Below are 16,003 nucleotides of genomic sequence, written 5' to 3'. Positions count from 1 at the left end.
TTTGTGAAACTTGAGTTCAAATACTGATTAGGTCAGAAATGAAGTGAAATGCCTCAATCCTAGAAGATAACCCATCTCCTGTACCTTATGTCCAATGTCTAATCCCTTCAACAGGACTGGACACACCCAAACACCTCCTAAGGTCAGACCTTGTGTTCACAGAGAATAGAAAGCTACTAACCTAATTCTTGCTGAGAAATCTGATTGCAACTGCAAAAATATCTTTAAAATAGAGCATAATTTCAAATTTCAGATGAGCTGAAGTAGATGGAAGGCATCAACCAAAATTAGTGTTGAGGAACACCAGCTCCTATTCTGTTGGAAAGACACACAAGTGTACTTTGGCCAACTAGAAAACAAAACCAAAGCATCATGAAGCCACAGTTAAATCTTGGTGGGTTTCACTTGCTTTTCTTGCTGTTGGCTGTTTTGCAAGTGGCTAGACAAGCTTCACTAGTAATTTCTCTTTTTTTTTTTTTATTTTAAACTTATCTACATAGAGAAATTTAACATCTGTCAAGGAATATGAAGTTGTCTAAGTCTTACAGCCTAACTAAATGTTGTTTCTGTGTCTGGCACTGATTTTTTTCATGATCATCTTTTCAGTGAAACTGAGCACACAATTAAAAACCTAATCACACTACAAAGTGTTATTTTAGACAAATTAGCTTTTCTAAGGTTGAGTATTTAAAGTGAGTTTAGGAAGAATGCTAGTCAAATGCAACTTAAAATTGTTGATTAAGTTTTTAAAAAAGCAGAATAGTGCTTTTGGATGACATAAAAAAGCAGATTAATTCTGGGTGGGTTTTTTTGTTTAGGCTAGAGGCTTTTTTCTACAATTAAGGTTATTGTAAATTATTCTCCAGGCATATTTTTAAGTCCCAATCATGTCCATTCACTTATCCAAGCTATATTGAACCTCTTGAATCTTCATTCCCTGGGCTTCTACTACCTGTGTTCACCAGAAACCGCTTCTCTTCACAACAACATCCTGGAAAAAATTCTTCATTTCACAATTCTTATTGTGAAACAGCTTTGTTTACACAGCAAACCAGGACACATCTGCCCTCCTTTTGGAAGCATTTTGGCTGTGGAGGCCCCAATAAAAAACAAGCCACAGAGAACCTTGGTCATTGGTGAAACCCCAACAGCTGAATTCACATGGTGAAAGGAAAGCACAGTTCCAAAGACAGGGCCAAGCTCTGCTTGGAGCAGGTAATCCAGAAATAACACAGAGCACCCCAACCTCCACACCCCACAGCATCTCTCACAACATGACCTAAATACCACTTTGGGGGGTGTTGGGAAGAATAAGGATTTGACAGGAAGGTCTTACACATACGTATGTATAACAGAAAGATCTTTGAATGGAGAATCTGAGGAAAGAATAGAAATTATAGAAAGTTTTGATACAGAAAAAAAGGAATTGCTAAGCCAGTCTTACTGGATAACTAAGAAGCCAAAAGGCAAAAAGAGTTGGAAGGAGTTTCTATGACTCAGAGCAAAGGATAAATCCACCTCGAACAAAAGATGCTTTTACCAAGCAAAAAGATTTTGATAAGCAAATAAAAAGGCCATGTTACAGGTAGAAAGAAAGGTCTCAAAATTTTCCACTGCAAGAAAACTGAAAAACAACTTCTAGCTTAAACCATAACATACTTTCTGTGATTGGGAAACAGTAACACAAATATGGTAATGTTAGTAGATATGATAGGCTATAGGTAATAGTAAAGTATTGATTGGTTGTCATAAATTAAAATGCTCTACAATGAAAAGTGTATAATGCATTGCAACCAGAAGTAGAGTTGCTTCAGATGAGACTACAGCTGATGCTGACCACTGTGGGCTTGGCTCCTGTTACCCACAACCCCTGAAAATTGCTGTATCCTCTGAATACAACAAACAACATTTTAAAGAGCCACCTGGAGTCCTGCATCCGTCGGCTCTTACAGGGGGTTTTAAAGCAAAGCACAAGGATACTGCTGCACTGACATCCCCAACCCCACAGCACAATGAAGCAGTTTTCAGTCTTTCAGCATGAGAAGGGACATTTGCTTCCAAGTTCACTGATGAAACAGGCTAAGGAACTAGACTGTGTAATTGGAAAATATCACTCCTCATGGACAGTTCTGTAGGAACTACAGTCACACTGTGTTGATGCTGTACACATTTCAGAGTCAATCTCCTGTCCGCTGTCAACACAGAATTATGAAACAGATCAAAAACTAGTACAAAGCAAGAAGAGAGTCCAAATGTTTTTAATGTTTTTCCAGTAACTGCTATGATATTTTTAAAATAGAAAAAGATATAACTTTTTTTGAAGGGTTCCTCCAGAAGCCTGATATTGAAGCCAATACTGCACAGTTTTGTGGTAAATCTCATTAAGTAATGACTCTATTTGATGGACTACCACCACCATATTACCTTGCACAGAGTGCCAGCAGCAATTGCATTGCTTTAGTAGAAACTTGCTTCCTCAAATGCACACCATATTAATTTGCTAAATAGAACATCAGTAACTTTAGAATAATAATCAAGAAGGAATGAATGGATTTCTGTAATTAATCTAAAACTGACTAGGAAATAACTTTGCAAAATTAAGAACTAAATTTTTAAAGACTGTTCAAACATATTTTTTTTAATTTATTTCAGCTATAAGGTAAGTTTAAGAGAATTAAAAGTAATCCAGAACTTCTTATGGCTTAAGAAGCATACATATGCATAAAAAGAAAATACGCTCAAACAAAACAAAACAAAACAAAACAAAACAAAACAAAAAAAAAAAAAAAAAAAGCATTTTGGAAATTACCAATTCTAGGAGTCATAGAAGTTGAACAAAATTAAGAGCTTTTTCTGCCTTTATTCTAATAGGAGACAATTTCAGGGGTGAGTCCACAGAGATTTTATTCTTCCTTATTGTGAACTCACATCCCCAACAGCAGTAAACAAGAGATATACATGTCAAGGATAGAGCTTATTTCATAGGCACAAGCCTAGGAAAAACTGGAGTTCATTCATTTTCATCAGTCAGAATGAATACTAAGGACTCACCACAAGATAAATACAAAACAGCTGCTTTACTAAACACTACTGTGAGTTTGTGGGAAAACTGGAGGCATTTCAAAGCTGGGAAAAGTTTTGCTCACAGAATGGGGCAGGATGGCAGGGGAGGAGAAGGTTTCTGTTGTGTAGTCCTGGGAGAAAGCACAGCCTGGAATGACATTCTTAAACCTACAACCACTGATTAAACATTGTCTTAAGGCAAAAATTCTACACAATGAGCTTAAGCATGCATTATGGTTTGTAGCTGAGTTATTATCTGCAATAAACTGATAACCATTCATTAACTTCTGAGCACAAGAGACAACTGGCAAGCTATTTCATGCCTCAAAGAATTTACAATAAAAGGGAGGCAAACACACAGTACAGGTGACTTTGTATTGGGAAAATAAAATGAATATTTAAAAATGCCATTACCTTCCAGCTATAAAATGAATTGACATGGAGATGTTCCAACAAATGCAGTTTTTAAAACTGATTCTGAATCCTTATGTGCTATAAGCATAAAAGTAAGCATAGTCTTTCAATTACAATAAACAGCTATTAGTAAAGTACTTTTTGGTGAAAATTAATTTTAATATTAAACCCTATATGAAGAAGTACCAGATATGTACTTCACAAGCAACCCTAACTACAGGGGTCACAAAATAGTATGTATACTGACAGATACAGCCTGCAAGAGTCCATGGGGGTAGATTTAAAAAAAGATATGAAAATTAAAAATTAGTAAGTCTACAGCACAGTAGTTCTGAACAGACATATTCCCAAAGTCACAACTTCCAAGGCAATCTCTAAGGACAGTATCTTTTGCACCATAATAATTTCTAATGCACTTGGGAGTGCTATAAATTATTTCATCTGCCTCAAAAACAGATTAGGGGAAGAAAAGCTGCAGCAGTGACCAGAGCCCTATGTCAGCTCCCCACAAGAGAAAGCCAAACAATGCTGTATTCTGTGCATGCCAAACACTGACATTGCTGAGAGCTACTTGTTCAAAGACAAAATATGTCCTTTAATCATTCAATTCCCACAAGACTCAAGAACAAGATAAAACCAACTTTGGAGAGGATATTCAGAGCTGCAGGTATCATCCACGTTCATTGGTACACACGGTGATACCTCATGTGATTTTCTGCCACCAGGCAGCATAACCACCCCAAAGCCATGATGCAAACAGCCCCAGGCTCTGCAGCTACACACCTCACACTGGTGCTTTCATCTCACAGCCCCTGTGAGCAAATACAAAGACACAACTTTCTACTGCCCAGCTCAAAATCCACTTCACACCACTTTGCCTACAAGCTCATAGAGATCTCTTCAATTGAAAAAAAAAAAAAAAAGTCTTGTCTATTTAAACCATTTCTACCCTCTCCATAAGATGCTTTGCAACTTCTGGAAATTCAAATCTTGTACAGAAATTATAAATCTCTTCCTTGTCATTTTTTTAAATGTTCCCGTGAGTCACGCAGAGGGTGAAAGCCATGCAACTTTCCAGGGAAAACTAGGACTTCAGGTCTCACGTTTCCAAATCTCTGAGATTTTTACACAAAAACTGGAAAGTATTTTTCATAGCTTTTTATTCCATAAATACATTGTTAACTTCAGGTTCCATCTCTAAATTTTGTCATTGATTAGATAACTGATTTATACCACAATAACATCCACAGTAGACAAGTATTTTAAAAAACTGTCATGTTCTTCACTTATGATCAGTTTTCCCAGAAATATTTAATATCCCTTCTGCTATGAGCAGCTCTCCAGGTGATGTCTCCCGAGTCCATTTCAAGTAAACAATTTTTCACACCGACATTTAGTCTGTTGTAATTCACATTCCACTGGTCTCTTTACTGTTCCATCTATGATATCAGTTAAGCTGCGGGGTTTTTTCCACACACCTTTTTTTCTTTTTGCTAAGGATAATCAAGTTTCACAGCTTTTGAAACTGAAAGGAACAATCATAACATCCAGCAAATTGCATGGGCCATAAAGTTCTGCATGGCAAAGCTTTCAGCTCTAGCACAATTAGGATGTATTCACCAATTTTAAAAAGCCACGTTAATTCCAAGTGTACATATAAACCTGTTGGTGTTGGACTGTTTCCTAGTGGTGCCATTAAATTTATAGCAGATATGCTTTCTACTGCCTATAATCACTTTTTTAAGATTTTTCAAGTGGTTTAAGGTCAAATATTGCCCTTAAGGTGATATACAAACATATAATTTAAATATTTTTATTTTACACTCTATCAACAACTTCTAAATATATGAGTGAATGCAATAAGCCCCAAACCACTCTCAAACAGGTAATCTAGGAAAGACCTTAAATTTAACAGACAAAAGAAGGGCTCTAATCCTCCAATTCTGAATATCTGAATATCTCCAATATCTGAACTACAAGGTTATCCTTCATCTGTCATACTCCTCATACATGCATTAAAACATACAAATCAGCTGACAATATCATCAGTTTTATACAGGAGTAAGATATTTTAAAAAAAGAGGTGAGCATTGCCATTCTTTGATTTTCTTGACCCCTGCCTCTCCCAAGCTGTGTTCAAATACTGTACATGGAGAAGGGAAAAAATGACAACCAGTCCTTGTAAGTGGGTTGTGAACACAATTATGTAATGTGTATTATTGCAAAGGGAATTTCTAAAAATGCAGTGAACAGCACCAGAAAGTGGCAAATGCTCCCTGAAATACCAAATAAAACAAACACTATCAAAATAAAATCTTGAAAATTCCAATAACTTCCCAGTTAATGAAAAAGAGTTGAATGCATAATTCAGCACACACATACCAAATTCCATACATTCATTTTTTATCCTAAATTCTATAAGGGGCATTACATCTGCACTAATGAATCCAATCTGTGTCACATTTTATAAACATGCAACAGGAATCTCCTGTCAGTATGCTTTTCAATAGAAAGGTGAATCCAGTAAAACAACCCCATGCCAAATTTTAACAAAGTCTTTAGAGGGGTCTAATTCTTTTGCATACAACATTCAGCAAATCTGCACTAGTTATGAAATTTCACTTAAAACTGAATTTAAGTAGTTTTGACTCATCAGAACATAGAATAAAGCAGTAATCACATAAAACAGTCTATGAAACTCAATCAAAATGACTGCCAAAACAGCAATGGCAATTTATTGGCAGCAAAACCCATACACAAGCAATACACTGACTACATGTCTAATAAAGTACTAGGTATCACTTGGAAGTGGCAAAAATAACTTCTTTCAGCAACTGGGCTGCTAACTAAGAGACTCTATAAGTTTCCTGCTATTTTTATACCTGTCATATTTTTTAGTGCTCATCAGCACAATTAATCTACTTTCCTAGCCACAGAAAGGGACATTTTATAGTAAGATATACTTACTTACTTAGGTAAGTATGATGTGCTTATTTTGTGGAACAAAACCAAAACTAAAACAAACAGAAAGAAGACCCAACATAATACTGCAAAGGATGTTACTCATGATAAAATACATTTCATAGCTATATCTGTTTTATACCTGGTATTATACATCTCTTGTGTGGATTACTGCATAGCCTCTTTTTCATGGGACAAAGGAAAAATATAAATCAATCATCACATGTTGAGTTTCAAATAGTATTTCAAGAAATTGTTTCCATGGGTATTCCATCTGTTATGCAGGAATATCAATGACTACGACTGTTTTAATATGACAAGTGGATAAAATTCATAAACAGCTGAGTAGCCAATCTCATTTGCTAAACCAACATAGATGCTTTTGACCATAAATCTCTGAAGTGGTTTTCTGTCCCACTTCATTTTTTCTCTCAAATCTTTCAATCTGTTTTTGCTTTTTCAGAAATCTGGTCTAAGATACCTTCAGCAGCTGGAGGACTTGGAGTCAATACATTACAGAAATCGAAGCCAGCTACACAAAGTACAAACCCATGCCAACATTCACTCAATGCTTAAAATATGTGTATCCAGAGTTTGATCTAAAAAATCTTAACTTTTTTTCCAAAGGAAATTAAGCTGTAGTGTACTAGCCTGGCATAAACTTTCTCATCTCATACAATATTCAATAAAGATTTTAAACACAACGATCTGCAAAGTGAAATTTATTTCTCACACACATGGTGCATGGAAATGGTGGAGAGAAAATTTATGAGATAGACTTGCTGTGTATAAAGCATTTCTTGATATGCCACTTATCTCAGAAGGAGTAGCAGGGTCTGTTTCTGTGATGGAAAACAGCATCCAGGCCACAGAAAGAAGATGTGTAATATTTTGTCTTACAGGGAGGAATAGTACTTAACACAACAGGAGGAGAAAAAAAACAAAAAAAAAAACAAAAAAAACAAAACAAAAAAAAAACACCAAAACAAAACAAAACAAAAACAAAACAAAAAAAAAAAACACACAATACCAAGGCAGTATTCCAATTTGAATCTTCATGTTCAAGTGAGATGCTTTCAAGCTCTTCTTGACTAATACATAACAACAAGTTTCTGCCTGAGAAGCACAAAATACACTGAATAAATATTTTATCCTAAGAAACATAGACAGTTTATTTCATGCCCATTATACCCTGAGACAAATCCCTCCTCCCTGAGGACCGTGCTTCACCAAACATCTCAACTTCTTTCTCCCTATCCTACCATGCTCTTTCCCACTACCAAAAATCACCAAAGCAGTTGTCTTTTCAGGTCACCAGTGAACACTCTGAGCAGTTGAATTAGATTGTATGAACGAGACATATTTGGGTGAACTGTAAGAAGGGGTTTACAGTTGGCAAGACCGTTTTTCATTTCCTCTTTACTTAGTGATGATCTTTTACTCCTTTTCTGCACTTCCACATCTTCTGTGATTCTGACCCCTAATCACACCCTCGTAAGTAGTGCTCAACACACTTGCTGGCTTTTTTTGCTTTGAATGCTTAAACCTGATGGCACAGGCAGCACACAAACACTACATGAACAGCCAGGGCAAGCACACCCTGAGCAAAGCCAAAATTGTGTTTACTATTTATTGACTGCAGAATGAGGAACTCAGATGCCAAGATGATACTTCAAAAAAATACTCAGTCTTTAATTTAACTTAAGCTTGAACAATGAAATTAATAGTAAAGCAAGCCCTGAGCTGAAGGCAGCTACAGTTATGATGATAAACAGGAAAGCTAAATATTGCATGAATAGGGGATTGCAGCTTGAGTTAGCATGGGAATTACTGGTGTTCAATCAATTGTGCCACTTGACAATGACCCTGCAGTCATCAGAACACCCTTGGGAATGATTCAGAACTTTCACTTGGCCTCCAAATAAAATCTCCCAGCCAGCCACAGAGGCACTGTGAGAATTGTGATTGCTGGAATTAAGCACAGATCCCAAAATGAGTAAAAACAGTTTCAAAATTGAAATCAGAAAAGTTGGTAAACTCCCACAGAACCAAGATTTCAGTCAAAGAAAAAGTATTTTGTTTGTGGTAAGAAACAACTGCAAATGTCTGCAGTGTTTGTTCTGCTAAACTGAAGATAGGATATGCTTCTGAGGAAGTAAAATATGACTGAAACATGCCTTGGTAAAAAAATGAGTGTGGGGTCTCACAGTCCAGGACTAGTCTGGACTACAAGGCAGAAAAAATTGTTCTCAACACTAACAAGCCAGTCAATCCTGCACACCTGAAAGCCCTACTTCCCCAAAAGACATCCACAAGAGCTATGAAATTCCTATAGCTGTCCTTCTTAGAGTTTCATCTTTAGCTACAGCAGACTAAAGGCCAGCTACTACCAGACAGCACAGCCCTGACCATCAGACCTTGGCTCCTGTTCAATGGCCACTTCAACTCTGTTCCCCCAGCAATAAACTACTATGACTTTTCTATTTTGGTGAAGTATGTTTTCTGCTAGTTTATCTCTCTGCACCAGTGTATCATAGGTCATATGAGCAGCAAAGTGCCAAATGAGAAGCAGAAGGTGCATGCAGGAAGGAGAGTAAGGGCTTGGGAGAGCAGTAAGAATGCCTGCCCTTTCAGCAGCTCCCAACCAGTACATCAGTAACTTGTCATGCAGATCTGTAACCCACTTCAAAACATGAATGGCTGGGGCAGACAGACGTGCAGAACATTCTATCAGCCTCACCCATCTAATTTTGGATAATTCAAAACAGCTCTTGCAACTGGTTCTGAAGACAACAAGGTTCTTCAAGGGAAAACACCATCATTCCATAAAGGCAAAAGCACAGAGAGGCTTTTGAGGACAGTCACAATGGAAATAACCACTAACAATTCATGAATTACAAGATACCTGTAACACTTCCTAAAGAATTTAAACAATAAATTCCTAATGCAGCACAAAACTTTGAGCAATTCACACATAATTAAAAACTTTCTTTGGGAAATATCTGGAACTAACTGTGTTGTTACATTAGCTAGAGGTTACCTTATTTTAATCACCCATTTTCCCTTCTAGTGCTTATTATAATTTTATACTTGCACAATTACAGTTCAACCTAAGGAAATGAATACTAAAGACAATCCAACCCACAAATTTATTTTCATCATTTTATCAATAACCACAAGCAAATAATATTTATACAGAGCATATTAATATTTTAAAACATTAATATTAGGGACTCCACCATGCAGAACAGAAATATAATACCAGGTGTGGATTGCAGATACACAGTAAAACATAAACTGAGTAAAATCTACAAGATGACTACAACTTAAATGGTCAGTCACAGCTTGACAGGACAACAATTTTGATACAATACCTTTCAAATTACAGAGCAGTATAAGCATGAAAATTGCATACACAAAATCCCAACACAGTAATAGCTTTAGGGCCCTTTAAAGCATGTCTAAAATTTCATTTTCCATAAATGACAGGCATGGCAATAAAAACACTTGACCTGGGAGAATTTATTTTTAACAATGCCTCTCCATTTTCTGTTTCTCCTATTATTAACAGGAGCAGAGCCTGATTGGCAGCAGCAGACATGAACAACAGTCTCAAGACCAGAAGGCAGGGGAGGAAGGAAGAAGGAGATTAGCATAACCCATATATTACCTAAAGCAAGCCCAGAATATCCAAAGCAGAGAGGAGGCACCAACTGAAGACCAAAGGACTATGCAATGAAAAGAAGGGTTTACACCTAACAGAATTTGACTTATATTCTCAAAACAAGCCTCCAGGATAAATGAACAGTTAGACAAAAGTACCCACCAAGGGATATTCCTAAGAGTAACACATGAAACTCCTGACCACACTGAAAAGAGTGCTGTGAGGGAAGTAAACCAAATCAACAGGCAAGCCAGGACAATTTCTTATGAATGCTATCCTGAATGCCAGAACTTCTTTCTCTCCCTGCTTCAACCTGACTCCAAACAGAAGGAATGGGAGATGGAGACTGCAAGTGTAATTTCTGCTACAGACTTTCCCTCGATGAGACATTGCAGGAATGCACAGGCTATGTCTTCATTCTCTCTCACTAAAGATTTTCCTGGCAGCATGGGACAACAGCCTGAAAGCCACTTCTTTGGCTCCAGCTGGCATGAGGGCAGAAAAATAAGCATTTCTGTACTACTTTTCATAAAGCTGCTACAACACTATGGGAGCAAGTTGAGATGGGGGAGGGAGAGTCTCTTCTAAGGAAAATTCTGCCTTTTTGCAGGCTATCATTCAGCTAGAGAGAAATGTTACTGGTGGTGGTGGTGTTCAACTACTTAGGTCTTGGGAAACATTCCCACAAATGTACACAAGAACCTGAATTTATAATATTTTGTATAGCTTCTGACTCACATACAATTTTGTTTCACATGCTTTGCTCTTACTTCACACTTCAGGTACATCAAGAGTCATTGCTGCAATTTCACTCTGTCAGGATGCTCCATCAAACTATAGCATACTATTCCCAAGATTATCCTATCCTGGAAGCACAAAAACATACCTGCTCCTAATAATCACACTGTGACTAAGAGGATTCTTTTTATATTCCTCTACTCCATAAGAAGTTACACATCCTGAAAACTACTGGAACTCTGTCCAGAATTTTGACTGGCACCAAAGGGACACCAAATACACCATACATCTCACATTTAAAAAACCTTATTGACATACAGACATGGCACTAAGTCATGCTGACCAACTTCATTCATTTATGTGATAAGTCTAAGAATAATGTCCTTACATATGTTTATGGAATTTTTAAAACATTGTTCCATTCTACAAACAATCACAGAAATACAACATTCTACTGGAGAGAAAAACACATTTTTATACAAGTAAACTATAAAACGTGGGCATTGTTTTATATCTAAAGAACTATAATGATTAACTATCTTCATTTTGATGAGAACTGATGAAAAGTTAAAAGTCAAAGAATGTATCATCAAATATTCGTTTTCCACACTTTAGAATCCCTCTAGAACAAAATATACATATACGAAGAATACCTAGAGCAACAAAACAGGATGTTTTCAAGAAATTAGCTTAAATTTACAGCTATTTCTGTATTAACCAGTCACAGAAGTGTTTTTCAGAAATAAGTAAGGAGGCAGTGTAGATAGCCTTGTGCATTACTGGAAGTCTCATACATGCTAAACACCACATAACAAAACAAGATCCATTAGCTTGCACCTAATCACCCAGCAAAGCTAGAAGCAGCAGAACTCGGGTGCTGTGCTAAAAGGGATGCTCTCTCTGGTGCTTAAGGAAGCACCTCAGCCTTATTAGTGAATGAGAGAATCTTCATGGAGAAACTCCCACTGCTGAAGAGCCAAAATAATGGGCTCCTCTCCTCTCTTGACCTTCCTGCTGCAATGTGAAAGGGGTACACTTGCACAGTTAATAATTAGCTGTCCTCAGGCAGAACCACATCACTCTAAGCCACAGGCACAGAGGCAGGAAAGATCACACAACCACAACCACCCCCCCTGTCACTCTCTGAGTCAAACCCTGCTTCTCTTTACTTAAAAAATTCCACACTGTGGTTAAAATATAAAGGTATTTTTGTACCTTCAGGCTGCCATTAACGTTGACACTCCAACTTCAACAATGTTATGACAACTTCCATGGTGATGAAGTTGTATTGTACAATGTATTGGTAGCAGTAATCACAACAGTAGTAATAATAATAACAAAGCAGCAATTTAAGAGTGTGCCAACGCTGAAGACACAGGACTGAATGCACAGTTCTGAATTAAAGATGTTTCCATTTGGCTATTTTTAAATCAGGTGAAATCAAGCAAGGGCCACACAACTGCTGGCCTGAGTTTAGTACCCTGTAATCACCCAACTATTCAGGCTTGGTTATATTTCCCATACTGTATAATGCTTGCTGCCACATCTAGCTTATCACCACTCCTAGATTTAATGTTTTTCTCTTTCTAAGTATGTTTAGAAAACTTGTAGTAGTTCAAAAATACATTCATACTTCCCCTTAACCCAATTCCAGTTTCTGAACCTCTGATCTTACCCAAACAAGAAACACTAATGCCTTTTATTCCACAGTCTATATATAATGTTATTCATTACTTATTCTCCCATATTCATTTCCTTTAAAGGCATAAATGGTATGGCATTTTAAAATAGCACAGTGTTACCTCTTTTGCCTACCTTTTTTGAGACTCTCATTCTATAAAGTTGGATTGCTTGCTCCTAAGTATTAACTAAGACTTACATTTTCTTGTAGTGGATTATTGTAACTACAAGGCATCACAGAAATGTTCTGTGAAAAGCAAATAAACACCAGAGATATCATTAACTTGCATTTATTTTTTATTCCAATCTATAAGAGGCTGGGTATATTTTCAAACCAAAATCTGAGAATCAGACCAACATTAAAGAGGCATCAAAGCATGGAAGAAACCATAAACAAAACTTTTAATTCATAAGAGAAAAAAAAAAAAGAGAAGAAAAAAAATAATTTCTGTTGCTTTCTCCAGGAAAATGTTGGAAAAAATGCTGGCCATTCAAATTTTCTCACACTACAGATAATCTTGCAAAAAACGTACCATCATGCAATAATTACAACATAGTTTTCCAACACACAGCTTCCACAGAAATACACACTGTCAACACTCAATCAAAATTTGTATTTCAGAGCAAATATTTATTATGTATCCTATTTCAGGATGATATTTTTTATAATTGCTAACAGAATACCATTCAATCAGCTAAGCTATCATATTAAACCAGCCACAGCAGAGCATTTTAGCCCAAAAAAGCAACATGAACTTCTTCATTAGAAAATACAGGGTTCTGTTTGAAGCAAGAAGAAATCACAAAAGGGGAGAGTGACAAAAATCTGCCATCTGCTCTACATACAACATAGACCTAACAACAATGATTGGAAACTTACTGTCAGTATAGAAACAGTACCAATAGCCCAGTAAGATAAGGAAGGTCTGTTAATCTTTCTGCCATTAGATGCATTAAGTGTGTGTGTGTATATATATGTCCTTGTATATAAACATTGCAGCACTTCAAATCCACAATTATATTCATTTTAATTGAGGTAAGGCTAAGCAGAACTACTGCACTGAGTTTTCCTTTCTAAAACAGAGCAGCAAACTGCCCCCAACAACCAACCTTATCCTGCTTTGGTACATCAGACCCTTGTTGTAGGAACTTGGCAAAGGTCATAGGGTAAGCCAGCACCATCACAAGCCTGTGACCCCAAATCCTGGCAAGACCATGCTGCCACTCAGCAGGCAGTCCAGAAGGAAGATACACTGTACTTCATTACTCATCTTCTGGTTCACCCAGCACCTCTCATAGAGCCTAAAACTGCACCAAACAACATTCACTACTACAAGCAAGAGACAAATGCAAGCATAGAATTACACAGCAGTATAATGCCTCAAACATTAATTGCATATATAAAAGGATTGCTAAAACACTTAATCGTTAAGAAGTAGACTTTTTTTAATTTGTGTTCCTGTACTGCCACCTAAAGATTAGAATGAAAAACAGGAACAGTAGTGGACAGTGTGACTTTTACCTGTAGTCCTGGAAGAGAGCAGTAACATTTTTCTGATACCTCACTTTTAACTAAGACCACACCAGATTCAACCAGATCAAAACCGAATTGATGAAACAGTTCCATTTCATATCACAGTTTAGCAGCATTTCATTATTTGCCTAATTTCCATATGTTATTAAAAAAAAAAAAAAAAAAAAAAGAGGTCTCTGTATGGATGTATACATCTCCTTTAATTAGATAAATGCCAGCTTGGACAGTCTTGATCTATAACCTTTGTCTAGCCATAACATTTTTGCAAAGGAAGACAGACTGATGGAAATATATATTTTTACTTCCTTATTTACTTTTTTTAAAATTTAAGTGCTATCACTTTATAGAAAAAAAGAAAATACCCACCTCACAAATGAATAACCTCTCATGATATAACAAGTTACTAATACCATTATTTCTCCCTACATGCCCTGGTTACACATCCAAACACCTCAGCTCTGCTTTTATTCCACCTGTTGCTGCACTCAGCCTGTCTTCTGAAGTCTGCAGTCTCCCACCAAGTGGAAAATGCTCAGTCACCACCCAAAAGGACCCTGATGCCACCAGTCAGACTTCAGAGATGTAACAGTTAAAAATCTTTTGAGTTTGGTATTTATTTGGAGGTTTTTTTGGAGACATTTTTGTTGCATTTTTGCTTTGGTTGGGGCTGCTTTTCAATATGCTGAAGATGCAAGATGCATCTTATAAGATGCAAGCATCACCTGGAATACATTGTCAACGTTTTTGATTAAATGAGAACCACAATCTCATATCTTTAAATAGAAGTTGAGATAGAAGCCCTGTAAAGGACATGAAGAAAATCACCTGGACTGTTTCAACAAACAAAACTTCAAATATCTTCAAAATAACCCTAATAAAAATTAAAAAAAAATCAAACCAAAGCCAAAGCAAAAGCATAAAAAAGAAAAGTTAGCAGTATGAATTTTCACCAGCCTCTCTTCTTCACGTCTTGGCAACTATACAGGGGTTTGGTTTATCTAGTAGTGTGTTTCAGGTTTTAATTTACAGATGTTCTTTTAACAGCTCTACCACAATCCGTCTTGCTGGGAAACTGCTCAAGATTAGAATAGAGCTTTGTTCGTTTCCTTCTAAACAAACACAGAAAGTTACTATGCGCTTGTCGGTTTCCACCTAAGGAAGGATTTCGGGATTCCGTACGGATTTGCGGGAGGAAGGCAGGAACTCATTTAAGGCATGTCTCAAACCCACGTGCTCCTGAGCGGGATAAACACGGGCAGGTGACACCGAACTCCAGCGCTGCCTATTCCTTGGAGGCTGGAGCCTGCCCAGCTCCGCCAACGCCCGGGCACGGCTCCTCTGCCCCCGCCAGGGCCCGGGAACACCTGAGCGGGGCCGGGAGCTCCCACCGCACCGGGAAAACCCCGGGCCACGCCGGCGGCACGCCTCACACTCCAGCCCTGGCAGCGGAGTCAGGCACAGCCAGCTCCTCCCCGGAGCACGTATCCCCATCCCCATCCCCATCCCCACCCGCTCGCACCGCAGCCCTGCCGGCTGCTCCCCTTGCCCCGGCCCCGCAGCAGAGCGCGGCCCCGCCCCGGCGGAAGGGGCGGCGCTGGCGGCGCGGCGCGCTCCCGCCGGTACCTGCGCAGGCAGCGCTCGCACACGCTGCCCAGCTGCTCCTTGCTGAGGACGTAGGCGAAGGGCTCGTCGCGGTAGAGCAGCTCTCCGGGCCGCACCCGCCGGCGGGAGCGGAGGCCGCTGCCCTTGCCCGGGCTGTGGAAGCGCTCCAGCGCCGCCGGCTCCATCCTGCCGCGCTGCCGCCGCCGGAGAGGAGAGCGCGGGCCGCCCCGCCCGCCGGCACGTGACCGGCGCTGCCGCCGCCATCTTAGAGCAGGGCAAGGGCCGGGCGGGCCCCGCGGCGGGGATGGAGCCGGGGCGTGCGGCACTGCCTGTCCCGGGCCCGCACA

At 38.5% G+C, this 16,003-nt stretch overlaps 1 protein-coding gene across 1 annotated transcript in view; it reads right to left on the bottom strand.

Moving 5' to 3' along the window:
• SMYD3 (SET and MYND domain containing 3) overlaps positions 1-16,003 on the bottom strand; it is a 369,857-nt gene that overhangs the window by 353,716 nt on the left and 138 nt on the right. Inside the window, exon 2 of the mRNA XM_079327644.1 lies at positions 15,678-15,985. Within this exon, the coding sequence (XP_079183770.1) occupies positions 15,678-15,841 (164 nt within the window). The 5' untranslated portion in view covers positions 15,842-15,985. The remainder of the gene's footprint in view (positions 1-15,677; positions 15,986-16,003) is intronic.

Source organism: Erithacus rubecula (genome assembly GCF_903797595.1).
Source record: "Erithacus rubecula genome assembly, chromosome: 2".
NCBI classification, from domain to species: Eukaryota; Metazoa; Chordata; class Aves; order Passeriformes; family Muscicapidae; genus Erithacus; species Erithacus rubecula.
Note: the sequence above shows the minus strand (reverse complement) of the source record. Positions and strands in the feature narration are given on the sequence as shown.